Source organism: Amphiprion ocellaris, chromosome 10 (genome assembly GCF_022539595.1).
Source record: "Amphiprion ocellaris isolate individual 3 ecotype Okinawa chromosome 10, ASM2253959v1, whole genome shotgun sequence".
In the NCBI taxonomy this organism is placed as follows: Eukaryota; Metazoa; Chordata; class Actinopteri; family Pomacentridae; genus Amphiprion; species Amphiprion ocellaris.
The window spans coordinates 28343788-28363023 of NC_072775.1; the positions used below are offsets into that span (position 1 = coordinate 28343788).

Sequence of the window (19236 nt, forward strand, 5' to 3'; positions counted from 1 at the left end):
AATTACTATGAAGTTGGTTTATTGGTCCCACAAAATATATTAATCTTCAATAAAACAAGAAAAGCACTCAGAGAGCGCAGTACTCCGCCAAGGCTGCTCAGTCTTTGTATCATTCCGGCTGATAAGTCCCAATAAGTCCGCAGTCAATTTGTAGTAGGATCATAGCAGGCAGCTGATATAGTGTTCACTTGTTGTCATAGTTACCGTGATGCCATGCCGCTATCTTGCAATGATACAGAAATCTTTAACAAATCTGTGGATCCAGACTATAAGCCACATCACTGCCAAAATCTAATCACTTGGTCCTGAGAACGGCTAGACAAACGTATGCTGATCATCACGTAACTCCGCTGCATCTGTTGGTGGAGTAATTAGCTGTAGCAACTACTATTTTTACAGTAGTGCATGAGTAATAATAATGTAATTTTTCAGAAACTAAGTAAGAGTACTTTTACTTTTAACACTTTTTAACCCTCATCAGTACATGTGGCAAAACCTATTAATCTGTACACTTGGGGTCCAGCTGGACCCCAGCAGTATTTCATCTGTTTCACATTTCTGTACCTGTCCTTATCCTTCCAGATTTTTGTCTAGATTTTTCTATATATAAACCACAAACCTGGTTGGAATCAGGTGTATCAATTGGTGTATGTGATGGCAACTAGGTGGGTGACAGCTACCTAAAGGGACTGAAAAATCCAACTTGCAAATAAAAAGATATGGACCCCAGATGTACTGATGAGGGTTAAGTATGTTGTCAGATTATAATTACATACGTTATGTTAAGTAGCATTTTTACTGCAGAGCTGTTACTTGTAACTGAGTACTTTTTCTTAAGTAAACGGCATAAATGTTTACGTCGGGACACTGTAAACCTCATGTATCACCAGGAACAGACCGTCGTCCTTGTTTGTGTCTGCTGACGTCAGCCCAGTAAACTCCTCCTCAGACAGAGTCGATGTCCGACTGCAGGGCTACCAGAAAACCTACAGCCAGCAGCAGCAAGTGTTCTCACAGCAACAAGGTACCAACAGCGTTTACTGAGTTAATGTCAACAAATCATGTGCCGCCTGTTTTTAATGTCGTCATCATTTCCTCTGTCAAGGCTCTCTGTATGGAGAAGGAAAGGTGAGCCAACCAGTCAGCGATGGAGGTTTTGAATCTGCCAGTTACTTTACAAATCCGTCTACCTGTCATTCAACAGGTAAAGTTAAGAGAAGCAGTGATTTGGTGGTTAATTAAAGTGGTGGTTGGATGGTCGAATAGCAACTGCACCACACCGCATCACTGCACATCTTTTTGATACAACAGTCTACAGCTATATGCATGTTAGTGTTTTCAAAATGCCCTTCACTGTGGAAAACAACAACCTCCGAACAGCAACACTGGAAATGTCAGGTTTTGATGAAGATTTTTATTTTGCAATAAAGCCGGCCTTGTCAGTTCTTTCTTTAAATTTACCATTTAATAATAGTGCTCGCCTCCATTAGTGCAAATGTTCCACCAAAATGAGTTCCCCAGATACTATTTTAGAGCAGCACCTGGGCTTATCACTGTTGTGATTGTGATTGGTTTAATGAAATACAAATAAACCAGTGTTTTGACCCCTATATTATAATGATAATGAGGTGAGGTCAGACCATTCTACACAGTGCTGTGTCAGGGTTAGAGAATGGTCTGACTATGCTAGACAAACTGAGCAGGGCTGAGAAACAACCATAATAATTTGGCCTACTTTAATTAGGGATTTCTGATATTATTGGTCCTATATTGGCATAAAACTGTACTATTGATCAGTATTATTATCATTTTTTTGGCCTATCATGAAAACCGATAAAATAATGCCTGGGTATTGCTGGCAATTGCCGGACTCATGGAGGGAGGGAGGAAGGGAGAGAGAGAGGGAGAGTGTGAACTGTTTTTGGGGCAATTAAAAATAAATATGGCATAATTATGGCATTTTTTCCCATAACTTAAGTTGAAGTAGTTTTCTTATTTTGCACAGACAGTGTTTACATTTGGAAAGCCTTGTTGCATTTGAGAATACATCCAATGGGACATCACAATAAAATTAGGCATGATGTGTTTATTCCATGACAGGAGATATGTGATGTTACCTAAAATTAAATAAATAGCCCACATATCGATGTTGGTTGATATCAGAATCAGAAATTGAGAATTGGACAATATCAGCATATCTGTTATTGGCAAAAAAGCCAATATCAGACATCCCTACTTTTAATGTGCATAACCGAATACAACTCTATGAACATCTTCCAATGAAACTGTCCTAAACTGTTAAGTTATGCTCAAAATTACTGATTTCTTCTTTTCTGTGACAGTCAGCTATACTAGCTATCACAATAAAAGCACATCACATTTTCTATAAACTAGTTTGGAGCATATCCAGAACATAAAATTTTAAATAGACTATCCTGTTTAACAATGTGCCCCTTGTAATGCATGTAATGTAATACATCTAAACAAAATGTTTAGAGTGAAATTGAAATGCTTAAACCTGAAATCGTTGGGTATTTTGGTCAACTGGGGGCAACAGAAACAAGCTGCAACACCTCTCTGACATATTTCCATGCTTTAAGTAGATATAGTGAGCTTGTCAGGAAACAGTCCGTTACAACGCTGACATTCATTTGGAGTTGTGTTCTGTGCCACTTGGTAAACATATGTCCTGTATTCTCTCTCTGCTCTTTAGCTGCTAAATGCTCCACGATGTTCACCAGTTAGTTGCTAAATTTGGGCCATTTGCTACTTGATGCTGGGAAAACTGTGCACTGAGGGTTTTTTAGAGCTTGTTCAGTGAAACAGCTGCTGAAAATTCTACAATTTTACAATTTCATTTAGCAGACATTTTTATCCAAAGCAACGTACATCTGAGAGTAGATACAAGCAAGGATCTAGTCAGGAGAAAACAACCTGGATAAGAGCCATAAAACAAGTTCAAGTGTGATAATAGGACTGTGGTGCCTACAGGCAGTGCAGACGTAATAGGATTTTTTTTTTTTTTTTTTTTTTTTTGCAGTCTGACAAGTGCAAAGGTGTTCAGTGAAGAGGTGGGTTTTTAGTGTTTTCTTAAAGACTTAGAGGAACTCTGCAGATCGAACAGAGTTTGGTAACGTGTTCCACCACTGGGGAACTACACAAGAGAAGCTATCGAGACAATATGGAAGCAGTGAGAGTGAAACGAAACTGCATATTTACAGCTCAACATTGAACTGAGACTCTCAATGAGTAACGCGATAGATTTAGCTGATAATTCTTTGTAATCTTCCCGTTGACATGAAGTTTTCATATTGTAATTTGATGCATTTTTACTGTAACATACACTACCTTTCAAAGGTTTGGGGTCACCCAGATAATTTCTCCCCACTGGAGAACCCCCTCCTCCTTCTACATTTCTCTCTCTCCCTCTCTATATGTCTCCCTTTAGCCCTCTCCCCCTCTCACACACTCACCCCCCACACTCTCACTCACACTCTATGTACTCCCCATGTTTATTGTGCTTGTATGTTTTATAATGTGTTTGTTGATAGTTTTTCAGGCAATGATGTGCTATTATATAATGTATATATAGATCCTGACCTGCTGTATACATCTCTCTCCAACACTCACAGCTCACAGACAGCAACAGAAAGCTCACAAGGACACACACAGATGTTATATTACATTACTACATACTCAGTGACAGAACATCTTCTCTCTCTATGTTCAAGTTTAATATCGTAGCCTGGAATGTTCATGGCATACGCTCACAAACAAAAAGAGTTAAAATCATGGACTATGTCTCTAAATTAAAAGCAGATATTTTGCTCCTTCAAGAAACACATTTACTACAGTCGGAAGAAAAATGTTTATCAGACTCGAATTATAGTATCATCTTTTCATCTTGTTATAACAGCAGACAAAGAGGGGTCTCCATTCTAGTCCATAAGAGAATTCCATTCACTTTAAACAGTACAGTAACGGACTCAGAGGGCAGATATATTATTATCCAGGCAACAATCTTTAATAAATTATATTCTATTGTAAACCTCTATGCTCCGAATAATGATGATCCAGCCTTCTTTCACACTGTTTTCTCTCACTTAGCAGACTTATCTGCTAACTCAATAACTATTATCGGTGGTGACTTCAACATAGTTTTAAACCCTTCAGTAGATCGATCTAATAGTCCAATACATGTAAAACAGTCACAATCAGTTAAAGTCATACATGACTATATGAAAGATTTCGGACTAGACGACGTCTGGAGACTCAAAAACCCAACAAAGAGGGACTATACGTTTTTCTCTGCGGTACACAAAACATTTTCAAGAATTGACTTTTTCCTCTTAAATAACTCTATCGCACATAAAGTCACTACTAAAATCCACCCAATCATTATCAGCGACCACGCACCAATATCACTCAGCCTGCAAACAGATTCCATCCCTAAACCTCCTCAGACTTGGCGCCTCAACATCTCTCTACTCAAAGACCCAGAATTTGATCGAGTAATAAGGAGTGAGTGGGCAGACTTTCTAAAAAACAATGACTCTGTTGACTTACCCCCATCTTTGCTTTGGGAAACTGGAAAGGCCGTAATCAGAGGTAAAATAATATCATACTCCTCATACAAGAAAAAAAAAAGATCTACAAACAGAGAAAGAAATTGAAGAAAAAATTAAACAACTTACAGAGAATTATGCAATAAACCCAAGTGATCAATTATGGTCCGAACTACAAAATGCAAAACTAAACCTCGATAATATCCTATCCAAGAAAACAGAGTTTTTATTACAACAGCTAAGATATAATGATTTCGAACACAATAATAAATCAGGAAAATTTCTGGCGAACCAACTCCAGCGCAATAAAGAAAAATCCTTCATAACAGCAATTCAGGATTCCTCAGGAAAATATACTCAGTCACCTCAGGAAATCAACCAGACCTTCTATAATTATTACCAGAGTTTATACTCAGCAGCAGTTAACCCAAACATAGAAGATATAGATAATTTTCTTAACAATTTAAACATGCCCAAACTAACGTCAAATTACAGAGACATATTAGATGCTCCATTGACTATGAAAGAATTACAATGTGCATTAGACAGTATGCCAGCAGGCAAGGCACCTGGTCCTGATGGTTTCCCTGCTGAATTTCTTAAACATTTTTGGTCAATGTTAGCACCCCTTTTCTTCAGGACAGTGACAGAGATTAAAAATAATGGTTATATCAGTCCGCACATGAATACAGCTGCAATTAAATTATTATTGAAACCAGACAAAGATCCTACGCTTCCCTCTAGCTATCGACCTCTGTCACTAATCAACACCGACATCAAAATTATCTCAAAAGCTCTCGCCTCTAGGCTGGAGAAAATCATCCCGTCAATAATTCACAGCGATCAAACAGGATTTATAAATGGCCGACACTCCACCAACAACATCAGAAGACTTCTAAATCTAATCTCTTTGACGCAACGCCACAACAAAGAAGCTATTGTTATGTCACTGGACGCAGAAAAAGCCTTTGACAAAGTCAATTGGTCCTTTCTCTTTGCTGTGCTCCACAAATTTGGCTTCGGAGAATCATTTATCCAGTGGGTATCAGCTCTGTACAACTCACCCAAGGCTACAGTCACCACTAATGGGATCACTTCACAAAGCTTCAGTCTGCAAAGGGGAACGAGACAGGGATGCCCACTCTCTCCCTTATTGTTTGCGATCTTTATCGAACCATTAGCAACAGCTGTACGTCAGAACACCGATATCAAAGGTATCTGCGCTCTGGAGTCTGAACATAAAATTAACCTATACGCAGATGACATTTTACTTTATCTACAAGAACCCAAAACTTCAGTAAAGGAAGTATTTAACCTCATCACAACCTTCTCGCGTCTTTCAGACTACTCCGTCAACTGGTCAAAATCAATTATATTACCTTTAACAGAAAACTCGTGGAAGCCCGCAGCCCAAAACTCGCATTATTCTTTTCCTACTGGCAACATCAGATATCTGGGCATAAATATTTCCTCCAAACTCTCAGAATTAGTTCACCTGAACTTCACTCCACTTTTGGACAAAGTCTGTGATGATCTGAGGCGTTGGAACAACCTCCCCATCTCCCTTTTGGGACGAATAGCTACAGTCAAAATGAAAATATTACCTAAAATCAACTATCTTTTCTCCATGATTCCATTTAAACCCACATCAAAGTGGTTCCAATCGTTAGACTCCGCTATGGGTAAATTCTACTCAAAGAATAAAAAGGCTAAAATCAGCTTGACTACCCTCCAGAAGAATAAATCCGAAGGGGGACTGGAGGCTCCCAACTTCATGTATTATTATTTATCCAACCAAATACAATATCTCACCAAATGGATACATCCACATGAAGAATATAACTCCTGGCTAGAACTAGAACAGTTAGATTGTAACCAGATCAAAATCTCTGACCTTCCCTTTATCTCTTCTGCTCTTAAACATCACTCCTGCTTCAAGAACCCTATGATCGCTTCCACCTTGTCTGCTTGGTGGAAAGCACTGGAAATCACAGGCTCTCAATTAAAACCCAGTATACTCTCCCCAATCTGGCACAACCCTGATTTTGCAAACAACAAAATAGCTCTTTATTTCAGCACATGGGCAGAGAGAGGAGTCACTCACCTCCATCACCTTCTGGATGATAACACATTTAGGACATATATAAACTTATTCCAAACATTTGAAATAAGAAATGGAAATTTTCTTCAGTACCTACAGGTAAAGAAGACTATTACAAGTAGAATTCCATCGCTTCAGACTACTTTACAGCCAACGGATTTACAGCCACCTGAATTTGTCGACTACATTGTGAAACTCTCTCCAAGAAATAAGAAGAATCTCTCAAAAATTTATAGTTTACTCTCAAAGACACACTCTATACACCTACCAACTCAAAAATGGGAAAAAGACGTATCCAAATCTTTTGACTCTGATTTTTGGACCCAAATCTGTGAAAACACATTTAAAATGACTAAAAACACCAACTTACAATTGATCCAATTTAAGGTGCTTCACAGAACACATATAACACAATATAAACTGTATAAAATGGGCTTCTCACGCTCAGACACATGTACGCAATGCACCCAAAACATGACGGACACTTACTTTCACGCTCTGTGGCTTTGTACACCCGTCTATCAATTCTGGGTAACAATCACACAGAAACTCTCCAATATTTTGGACTGCGGGATTCCACATTCCCCGAACGTTTGCCTAATTGGTGATCTAACGCAAACAGCCCTTCCAGACATTCATATCCAACCCACACTTGCAGCTATCGCCATTGCCAAAAAAACTATTTTAGTTAACTGGAAAGATAAGAAAGCCCTCAACATCATCCATTGGCTGAACCTCCTCACAGAACACATTTCACTTGAGAGAATATCTGCTATCAGAAAAAACCAATTGGATTCCTTCAAAGAAAAATGGTCTCCATTTATTAAATCAATAAATATTAATCTATAGCCTCCGCTTGTATGTGGGCGTATGCCATTTCCCTCATAAAATTGTAATTATTATTCTGTCTGTGTGTATGGTCTGACTTCTGTCTGCTTTATTTCAGTTTATTAACCCTCTACCTTTTTAAGTAGGATGGCACCATGGACTTCAAGGCTGTGTGCATGCACTAATGGTGTCCCTTCCCTATTGCTCTTGGGGTCGCTCTCTGGCTCTGCGGGGCCAGCGTGGCTCGGGCCCCTCTGCCTGGGGGGTGGGTGTCCCCGGTGGTCTCTCCCTTTGAGCCCTGGGTCTCTGCTGGGTCTGTGCGCTCTCCCGGGGCCTTGGGGGTAGCGGCGGCTGGTCTCTTCTGGGGCGCCCCTGGCTGGCCCTGGGTGTTTGGGGTGGGTCGGCCCTCCGGTCGCTCCCCTGTCCTTTCCTGCTCTGCTTCCCTCCTCCTCCCTCCTCTCCTGCCTGGCCCGCTCGTCCTCGTCCCTCTCCCTCCCCTGGGGGGGCTGGGGGCCCTCCGCTGCCTGGGGGTCTGGCATGGGGGCCGGGTGGTCTCTCTGGGGGGGGTGGCTCTGGCTCATCCGGGCACAGGCCCTGGTACTTGCCTGTGTGCCGCCACTGGAAATAAGTTTCTGCTGGCTGGGGGCTTCTGTCCGGGCCCGGTGCTGTCCTTGGGGTGTGGTGGGGTGGGTGGGGGTCTCGGTGGTGCTGCGGGGGGTGGGTGCCCTGCATCCTGGACGTGCCGGCTCCGGGGCGGGCGTGGGGGCTCATGGCCCTTGCTTCCTAGTGGTGCGGCCTGGTCCTCCCTCCGGGGCGGGGTGCTGCATGCGGCTGGCCCGTGGTGGGGCTACGGCGTCTGCCGGGGCGCTGCTCCGGCGCTGCGACTTCTGGGGGTTTCGGTGCTGGCCGGGCCGGTCGGGTTCGTGTGGGCCCACCTCGGCCCTCTTGCCTCTGGGCTCTGGGGGCCCTCTGCATCAGTACTGGTGGTCTTACTACCTGTCTTCCCCGCTGCTCTCTCCTCATGGGCCGGATCCACACCAGACTGCCTCTTACTGTGCACTTCACATACTTCACACATCACTGTATATAGTTACTCTTAGGCACATATAGGGACACAACAGTTAGGGCCCCGAGAGCAGGTGGGGGCAGGAACGATGGGCTCTGTGGTGGGGCGGATGGCAGGGCTCTACGGCCTTGTCTCTTCCCCATCACCCTCTTGCTTGCCTCCCCTGCTCTCTAATTTCTTTTTAATGCACCACACACACTCACACCTTGGGGGTAGGTCTGGGACGGCTCAGGGGAACTTGGGTCAGGGTAGGCTGCAGAGTAGCCATCCTCTGTGGTCCTCTGGCCTGCCCCCTGGACGCCTCGCCCAGCCTCCCCACTTTTAATGCACCACATGACACTCAGGGTTACACTATCACGGTGCAGGGATAATGTCTCCAGTCTGGGATCGGGAGACATATTAATAGGGAGTAATGGGGGGATTTCACTAATATGGCCTCGCTGGTGGGACCCGGCCCCCTTATGGCTATGGGGTGGCGGGGGTGGACCATCATCCGTGTTGCTGTGGCTGGGGGGTCCCCGGGACCTGGGGGCTGTGGTCGGGGGGGGTTCTCCTGCGTGCCCGACGGGTCCGGGCAGGTGCGATGGCTCTTGGTGGGCTGCGGGGGGCTGGATTGGCCGTCTTGGTGGGCGCTGTGGCTGTACTGCGGGCTAGTGGCATGTGGTGGCTCTGTCCCGGTGGGTTGTCAGGGCGCATTGCGGGGGGGTGGGGGCCCTGGGTGTACTGCGCTCAGCCTGGGGCCTGGTGCGGGGGGTATGTGGGGTGCCTCCTGTCGGCGTCGCCGGGGCCCCACCACACTATCCCATTTTTACCCTCTGGACTCGCATCGGGGTCCCGGCTCCGATTTCCTCTGGCCGGCTCCCGGTGGGGGCCTGCCTTGTGATGGGCTGGTTGCCGCCCCTTCGGTGGGCCGCTCGGCCCCTGTGTCTGGCTTCCTGCTGTGTGGGGGCCGTTGGCCCCCTCGGGGGAGGGAGAGGGGGATGGGGGTGGGCGGGGTCGGGTGGTGGGGTGGGGGGTTCGGTGGGGGCTGGGGTGGGCGGGGTTGGGGTTTTGGGTGGCGGGTGGGTCCTCGTGCCCCGGGCCGCCTGGGTCGGTCTTGGTGCGCAGGGGGTTGTCGGTAGCTGCTCCCTCTTGTTCTCTGGGTCCTCGTCGTTCACGGTGGCCCCGGTGGCTCTCTGGGGGTGCCGCCCTGTGGCTCCTACTGCCCTGGGGGGAGGGGTGCCCTGTTGGCTTGGCCCTGCCTTGCCGTGACTTGCTGTTCTGGGCTTCGGGGTTCTTCACACTTGCATGTTTGATCAGGTTCTCGCCAGCTACTGCCGAGTCCCATTTCAGCAAATGATGGGTCCCGCCAGAATGTGCTGAGAATCTCTCCAGTCTCTACCCTAAACTCATTCTCTCTTGCACTAGTATCCTCTTCTGGCCTATTCTATTCTATTCTATACTATCAAGACACACACAATTATGGTGCTCAGTACCGTTTGTTCATTTATTATTGAATCTCTTTTTCTTTTGTGTTGGTTTGGTTTTCTTTTCTTTTTTCAAATTTTTATTTTTTTTTTTTCTATTGATGGACAGTTAGTAGTTGGGCATAACACACCACCTTACAATCTTTAATTGCAATAGCAACGCCTGTTATTTTCTATCCCTGTTCATCCTGTTCGTCCTGTTCGTCCTGTCCAGTCTTTGTTTCCCCCACACATCACTGAGGTGTAGCACTGCCCTCCCTGGCTTATAATAGGGAATTCTAATAAAGAAGGTCTACTTAGCTTTCAGGGAGGGGCCGGTGATGGTCACACACATGCACTAAATATTAAAATATTTGGTTGCAAGACTAAAATATGCATCAATCTCATATAATGTTGACTCCCCTTTTGTGGAGTTAAACAATGAGAACAAATGCAGACAAAAAAAGAAAAAAAAAAAAAAAAAAAAAAAAAAAAAAAAAAAAAAAAAAGAGAATGGTCTGACTATGCTAGACAAACTGAGCAGGGCTGAGAAACAACCATAATAATTTGGCCTACTTTAATTAGGGATTTCTGATATTATTGGTCCTATATTGGCATAAAACTGTACTATTGATCAGTATTATTATCATTTTTTTGGCCTATCATGAAAACCGATAAAATAATGCCTGGGTATTGCTGGCAATTGCCGGACTCATGGAGGGAGGGAGGAAGGGAGAGAGAGAGGGAGAGTGTGAACTGTTTTTGGGGCAATTAAAAATAAATATGGCATAATTATGGCATTTTTTCCCATAACTTAAGTTGAAGTAGTTTTCTTATTTTGCACAGACAGTGTTTACATTTGGAAAGCCTTGTTGCATTTGAGAATACATCCAATGGGACATCACAATAAAATTAGGCATGATGTGTTTATTCCATGACAGGAGATATGTGATGTTACCTAAAATTAAATAAATAGCCCACATATCGATGTTGGTTGATATCAGAATCAGAAATTGAGAATTGGACAATATCAGCATATCTGTTATTGGCAAAAAAGCCAATATCAGACATCCCTACTTTTAATGTGCATAACCGAATACAACTCTATGAACATCTTCCAATGAAACTGTCCTAAACTGTTAAGTTATGCTCAAAATTACTGATTTCTTCTTTTCTGTGACAGTCAGCTATACTAGCTATCACAATAAAAGCACATCACATTTTCTATAAACTAGTTTGGAGCATATCCAGAACATAAAATTTTAAATAGACTATCCTGTTTAACAATGTGCCCCTTGTAATGCATGTAATGTAATACATCTAAACAAATGTTTAGAGTGAAATTGAAATGCTTAAACCTGAAATCGTTGGGTATTTTGGTCAACTGGGGGCAACAGAAACAAGCTGCAACACCTCTCTGACATATTTCCATGCTTTAAGTAGATATAGTGAGCTTGTCAGGAAACAGTCCGTTACAACGCTGACATTCATTTGGAGTTGTGTTCTGTGCCACTTGGTAAACATATGTCCTGTATTCTCTCTCTGCTCTTTAGCTGCTAAATGCTCCACGATGTTCACCAGTTAGTTGCTAAATTTGGGCCATTTGCTACTTGATGCTGGGAAAACTGTGCACTGAGGGTTTTTTAGAGCTTGTTCAGTGAAACAGCTGCTGAAAATTCTACAATTTTACAATTTCATTTAGCAGACATTTTTATCCAAAGCAACGTACATCTGAGAGTAGATACAAGCAAGGATCTAGTCAGGAGAAAACAACCTGGATAAGAGCCATAAAACAAGTTCAAGTGTGATAATAGGACTGTGGTGCCTACAGGCAGTGCAGACGTAATAGGATTTTTTTTTTTTTTTTTTTTTTTTGCAGTCTGACAAGTGCAAAGGTGTTCAGTGAAGAGGTGGGTTTTTAGTGTTTTCTTAAAGACTTAGAGGAACTCTGCAGATCGAACAGAGTTTGGTAACGTGTTCCACCACTGGGGAACTACACAAGAGAAGCTATCGAGACAATATGGAAGCAGTGAGAGTGAAACGAAACTGCATATTTACAGCTCAACATTGAACTGAGACTCTCAATGAGTAACGCGATAGATTTAGCTGATAATTCTTTGTAATCTTCCCGTTGACATGAAGTTTTCATATTGTAATTTGATGCATTTTTACTGTAACATACACTACCTTTCAAAGGTTTGGGGTCACCCAGATAATTTCATGTTTTCCATGAAAACTCACACTTTTGTTCATGTGCTAACATAATAGCACTGGGTTTTTCTAATCATCAGTTAGCCTTTCAACATGATTAGCTAACACAATGTAGCATTAGAACATAGAAGTGATGGTTGCTGGAAATGTTCCTCTGTATCCCTATGTAGATATTCCATTAAAAATCAGCTGTTTCCAGCTAGAATAGTCATTTATCACATTGTCGATGTCTAGACTGTATTTCTGATTAATGTTATCTTCATTGAAAAAAATGCTTTTCTTTCAAAAATATGGACATTTCTAAGTGACCCCAAACTTTTGAATGGTAGTGTATTAGCTATAGGACTTAGAAAGGCAACCATTGTGTTGCTGCTTTTAAAATGCAAAGAATACACAGGATAAGGTAGCTGCCTGGCAATAATCTCTGCTTTACCTGAAAAGAATACAGCTGCTTTAAGAAGAATTTTTTTTTTCTCAGGGTTTCACCTGCTGCAGGACCTGCAGGGCCAGGCAGGCGGTGGATACACCATGTCCACAGACGACAGCTTCCTCTTCCAGGCCGGAGGCATCGACCGCTGCCTCAACCAGATCTACTCCATCTACCTGGACTCATGATGGAGGCCCAGAACCAAAGATGAAATCACTTAAAAAAAAACCCCAAAACAGGATGAACCACAGCATAAATGATGTGTGACAGCCGACAGTCACACCAACAACGAGCTGAATGTATCAACATCGTTCTTCCTCTTGGAAGATATGAAAAGAATGTCAGTGTTAATGGTGCAAACAAAAACGCAAAAAGAAAAGTCTGAGAAACTGGGGGCAAAACTAAATGACCAAAATAGAAAATCGAGTGAAATAACAGATGTAAATAGCAGTGATTTTGGTATTCAGAGATGACCACAGCAATCGTGATCTGGATAGGTTGAGCTGCACACTTTATTTTTTCTCAGCTAATGAGGATATTTCTGCCTCCACAGCTGGTTGGACTCTTGGAAATATTAAAATATAGTGGTTCCCAACTTGAGGTTGATAAAGAAATATGCAAAAGAAGAACAGCACTATCGGAAATTATACACATTTCACCTTCACAAGTGTGTGGTGTTGCATATTTTTGCTCTCTGGTTCAATTCAAATGAGAAAATCTGTGAAAATTAGAGGAAAATGACTCTCAGACATACGTATAGTGTCACAGATAAGGCATGTGGCTTCATTTTAAAGTTTCTCAATCCAAAAAGGTCGAGAACTATGAAGCTATAATGCATTCATCTGTCAAAACACACTCAATGTGTGTTTAGCAGCAGCCAAATTACCTTGTAAGTTAAGTGCACTCAAGTGTCATTGAGCAACGTCCGACTGCAACAGAAACCTGAAGCAGTGCTGCCCTCAAGTGTCCGAATGACAGAAATATTCCTTAAATACCAACAGTTGTCCAGATCGCTCGGTGTGGATGAAACTAACAAAACGAAACACAAAAACTGCACTAAAATATATGTTACTCTCACCGATCAAGACAGCAGTATAGTCTTCTCTTTAACCTTCTCCTCTCGCTGCCTTTATGCGTTTGTTGTACAGTTTCTATCAGTGTTGTGTTCAGTGGGAGGGACGTCGTTTACAAGAACTTCTCTGCACTCTTTTCTGTCTCGACACCGAGACAGAAAAGACCGATGACCGATGACTAACCCAGAAAATGTTTACACTGATTTTGTAGCAATCCAAAGATTTCTCGTTATTGTCATTGAACAGTATATAGACTGTAAAAATGCATCTGTCTTTTATATCTAAATAAAACAAATCTGTTTGTATGTTTGTTTTTTGGTATTTAGTAACACATTTCCCTTGAATTTTCTCAACTTTTCTCGGTTTAAAATGTCAGAAAAGGACACCTTCAGATTTCAGTATTCAGTTTAATATGATATCAGGTACAGAAAAGTGGTACATAAGTTTTCAGATCTTGGAATAAGTGCATGTTTGGTATTTTGGTGTGAAATGTGACTGAAACTGATTATGAAATGAGTCTGTCGCTTATTTCAGCTTCTGTAATAGAGTAAATCACCTTATGTAGTTTGAACGATGTGAGTTAATGCTGCCATATTTTGGTCAAAAATTTAAATAAATTATAGCAGCTGAATTTTAGGCATGGACTGTATAGGACATTTAAAAGATTCTCATTTACATTACATTGTGGAATATTTACATGAAACTTGAAAGTTAGAGGAAATAGGAATATTCCTACAAGTTAAACTGGGGTTGAAAAGCCTGAAATCACAATGAAAGTCTGCCGTATTTTCATATAAACCTGAAAATAATGATAAATTACAAGGATTTAGAAACATTTAAAAACACTAAGGTTTCTGACGGGTAAAATGAAGAAATATTTGCAATTTTTTGCTCTATTTCCACTTCAGCTGTGATCACCTTTGTACAAAAGTTCAGATTTCCATTGAAGAAATGTTCAGAAATTGACTCAACAGAGGCTCAACGCGAATATTTTATCAGAAGATTAATACATCAAGTTTTATTAACTGAGAGATAGATAAGCAACCTCAGCAATGACAGAATTTACTTAGTAAAGACTCCCATCAGTAGAAATCCTGTCAAAATAAAACTACTTGTAGTGTCTCTGACAACAAGCAGCATCTCTAATAAACACTTCTCAGGAGGGGAAACAAGTCCAAACACTTGGAGTGGGCTGAGATATGCCGGCAATTCACAGTGGATAATGAAAAAAAGTTATTTGCTGATGTATCCCAGTTACAGCCTAGCAGCAGTTGCAGAAATGTGTAAATGCGGAGACCAACAGGAGAGATACTATTCTTCTCCTGTTGTTCTCCTCACTTACACATTTCAAAATGAAGAATATTTAACTCAAAGTGAAACATGCTGCTGAGAATAATTAGGTTCTGATTGGTTTTGTTGTTCTGCAGTGAATCAACTCCACACTGAACAGACTGAGCTATACAGGAAACTAGAACGGTGCTCCGTGATGTTAAATATAATAAACACATCAATAATGTGGTTACACTTAATTAGAAACATTTGCACACCTGTTTATCTGTGTAATTTTTCAATAAGCCATTTTAACATCAAACTGAGTAAATTGAGGTTGTTTAGAGCAAAGGGACCCAAATGATCTCACAAATACCACAGCTACCTACACTATATTGTGGTTAATAATTACAAATCACTTTATGGGTAAACTCCAGACTCATTTGGTATTTTGAAAATATTTTCAAACATTCTTTTCTCCTAGTTTTTTAAAGATTTGGTCTCAGGACAAGTAAATTTCCACAACAAATGCATGTTTCAGTATTTTGTACATGGAATATTTTGAAATTAGATGGGTGGGACATAAAATTTCCTCCAATTCTTGAATGACCCATTTATTCTTTACTGTCTTTTTGTTGCTGAATACCCTAACTATATTCATCACGTCAAATTCCTTGTGTGTGCGAGCTCACTTGGCTATAAAGGTTTCCTGATTCTAATTGTATGTAAAGTTATAAAGAAAAATGTCAGTCATCAGCTGAGCCACCAGGTTGCGCTCTGTCCTCAACCAGCAGCTCAGTTAATCTTTGCTCTGAGTTCAGGGAGAATCAAAGCCTTCAGTCAGGCCAGCCGGCTCATAAACGCTCTTTCGCCGAACATTGAGTTGTGGATGAACCTAATTAACACCCTGACACAGAAACTGGAGGCTGGACTTCCACGTTCCACCTGGAGGGAGACACACCGTCAGAGCAGGAGGAGGAAAGTTTCAGCCAGCTGCTAGATGTATGCAGAGAGGAAAAAGACGCTGCTGATGTTTGGATCCTCCATCAGAGACTCACACAGGTAGGAAAACATATTCACACCTTCATTGACACCTGGATTGTTTCTTTATACCTGAAAACACAAGTCAGTCACGTTTTAGGAAATTTTACTCAGTTTTTCTTATTTATCGTCACTGTTTTGGTTTTGCATTTTGCACATTTTACACTAAGAACCACTCTAATGCTGTTACGGTGAGTTTTGTGCAGAGCTAATGCAACCCCTACCATGCTCAGGAAACTTTAAAAGACAACAATAAATTTGATATTGACTGAGTTAAACATCTCCAACTTTTCCTTGCTTTGAATAAGTGTATTTAATAATACTGAGTGAGAATGAGCTAATTTAAGTTAAATTTTTGGATATTAAATCACCCCAAATCCCTAAAAATGTACCAAGAATGCTTTGTGCATCCCCAGTGTTACCCTGATATTTTATGCTGAAAAGCTGCGTGAAAGGAGAATGGAGGCTATTATTTCAGAGGAAGCTCCGCTGCCAGAGAAGATGTAGTGACTGACATTGTTAGCTGATGAGATCATCTCATTCTCCAGATTTAAATACCCAGTTTGGATGAAGTGCCTTCACTCTCATAAGGAATTGAGACTCTGAAAATGTCCACCAGCTTCTGTCATTGAGTCAAACTCCAGAGATCAGCTGCCTGCTCAGTGTTTGCACTGACACGATTGGACAGAAATCCTGAACAAGGCAGCAGCCAGTCGACTCTCACCTTTACACTGTTGATGTTGTTAACAAACTGAGACTGGAGTTTGACTCTTCAGGTTAAAAGTTGTCTGACCTGGTGACTCAGATGCATCCAAACATAGTTTGAGTAAACATGTGGACTACAGTATCTAAATCTAGTTAAACTGTTACCTCCATGCAACCCAGTCTTTCCCTTTTTCCTGTTCAGATGAAAGTTTGACTACATCTGTCTGTTGATAACCATCAGTTAGAACAAAAGTCTTTCATAGTGCAGAACAGCATGCAAATGGTTTCAGAGTAAAAGATGTGAACACACAAAACTACAGGAGCTCATTTCACCTGATAGAAACTTCAAAAGTTTGAGATTAAGAAAGAAGGAATATGGTTATATCTTTTATTAACTTTGCTGTCTTTCTTCTTTTACATTTTACAATAGCTGCTTTGTGATGACGTTTCAACATAAAGTCAACCAAACAGAACATGTCAAGTCACCTCACCTCTTTCCTGAAGTTTTAAGAACTTTTGATTTAAGGCAGATTTGATATTAAAATCTGTCTTCACTCAAACCCTAAAAATTAGACAGTGACTACTTAGGACTCACCAAATCTATCTAATCCAGTTTAGTAGCCTTTTCTGAGTTTTCAAAAACCAAAAAAACACCAAAACGATGACGTATAATATGTGAAAAAACCTCAGTGGAGTTGTAGTTTTTTGGATGCTGAAGAATAAACCAATGTTTAACTTTGGTGAAACTTGTAACTTTTTAGCTTAAAATATTTAGTTCCATAGCAGATGACACCTAAATTCAGAAATCATTAATAAATCCCCAGAAACAGATTTCGTTTTATCCCCAACAAGCGATGAAACTAATCCTGAATGAGAAACAGTTAGCACAAGAGGTTTGCTCGGATCTGTTTAGTCAATTACCCTGAACAGTAGGCCTGGCTCTGCTCAGAGGTAACAAAATCACCTATACAGCACCTCTATTTAATATTTAACACTGAATCTCTGAATAAACCTTCAGCTGCAGGTTCACTGGGCTCTTATACAGTATTTTCATTAAGTTTTAGGGACTTCAGCTGTAGCCAGAAGGCAAAGCTCTTGATTTACTGGTTGGTCTTTGTTCCAACCCTCATCTATAGTCTGGATAGTCAGCGAACGGATGAGATTGTGGATGCAAGTTGCCAGAATTAGTTTCGTCCATAGCGTACTGGGTTCAGCCTTGTGGATCGGGTGGAGTTTGGGGTAGAATCACTGCTCATCTGCACTGAAATTAGCCAGTTGAGGTGATCAGATGCCTCCTGGGTGTCTTCCTCTGGAGGTTTTCGGGGTCCAAGGCAGACCCAGAACTCTGTGAAAGGATTCATATCTCATCACACCTCATCTAACACCTCATTTTCAGATGTGGTGCGTTGCCGTGCGGCAAAATAGCATCTAGTGGACAAGCGCCTTTAGATCTGCACCGCTCGCCGCCATGTTGTTTGTGTATCAAGCGCGGGGGGGAGGGGGGCACGCACTCTGAACTACAGGAGCCCAGCGGGAAGGCGTTGGTGGCGGATGTTGATGAGAAAATCGATTTTCATTCAAACAAATCGACATTAAGTACAAAGTCGAATTAATCGATAAAATCGATTTATCGCCCAGCCCTACTGTCCAGAGACAGACCCAAGGACAAAAGCATGACTGGACTTTAGTTTGTGCTGCTTTATTTTAAAAACTCTCTCAATAAACACTGTTTCTTTCATTCTGAATTTTATGCTGTATACAGTTATATACATATATTAAGGTAATTAGTGTTATGTGTGATGCATTCTGTATCTAAACAGACCTTAGCATTTTGCTGTGTTGGGGACATTTTTTGGTGTAAGCTTTTGGCCAGTTAGTGGTGTGTAGGCTCCATCCAGTTACATCGTGCAGGGCAGGAGTGTTGACTGTTGACGTTACTGCAGTTACACAGTATTCACATACTATTTCTTTACCGTTTATGATTTGTCAGATGCTATAATTGTAAATTTCTTCTCCTCAAAAGTGACTATTGCAGCAGAGCCAGCAGCCAGGATGGAGGAGAGGCCAGGACCAAGCAGCAAGGATCTGTCAGTGTCCTTTGGTTTTCCTACTATCCCTAGATTCTATGCCCACACCTCTTGACCCAGATTCGGAAGTTACCATCACTCTCATTCTTGTTGCCCCTCTATCGCTGTACTAAAATATTCAGTGATATCTTTAGTTTTTTTATGAAATAAGGTTACTTGGAATTTGAATTTATATATTGAAGTATTATATGCATCAGTCCAGTTCACCTAAAAAAGGTAAGATGCAGTTACACGGCTTTCATATTTTTGAAATGTATCAACAACTTAGTTCATAATGTTTACCTTTCCTATGGCATGTTCGAAAGCTTATTATGCTGCAAATGAACAAGTAACGTTAAGTGAGTGATGCCTTATAGCATTCAGCTGTACAGCTTGCTGGAAAGCTAGCAAATGTTTTGTGGTTGTGTCTAATGGGTAG

The 19236-nt window shown here is 41.5% G+C and overlaps 1 protein-coding gene across 1 annotated transcript in view; it reads left to right on the forward strand.

Moving 5' to 3' along the window:
- The window catches only part of LOC111573211 (zinc finger protein GLIS1-like), a 110065-nt gene extending 96044 nt beyond the window's left edge, over positions 1-14021 (forward strand). Inside the window, exons 7-9 of the mRNA XM_023277246.3 lie at positions 891-1024; positions 1106-1204; positions 12695-14021. Coding sequence (XP_023133014.2) covers positions 891-1024; positions 1106-1204; positions 12695-12831 — 370 coding nt within the window. The 3' untranslated portion in view covers positions 12832-14021. The remainder of the gene's footprint in view (positions 1-890; positions 1025-1105; positions 1205-12694) is intronic.
- Positions 14022-19236: the final 5215 nt, after the last annotated feature.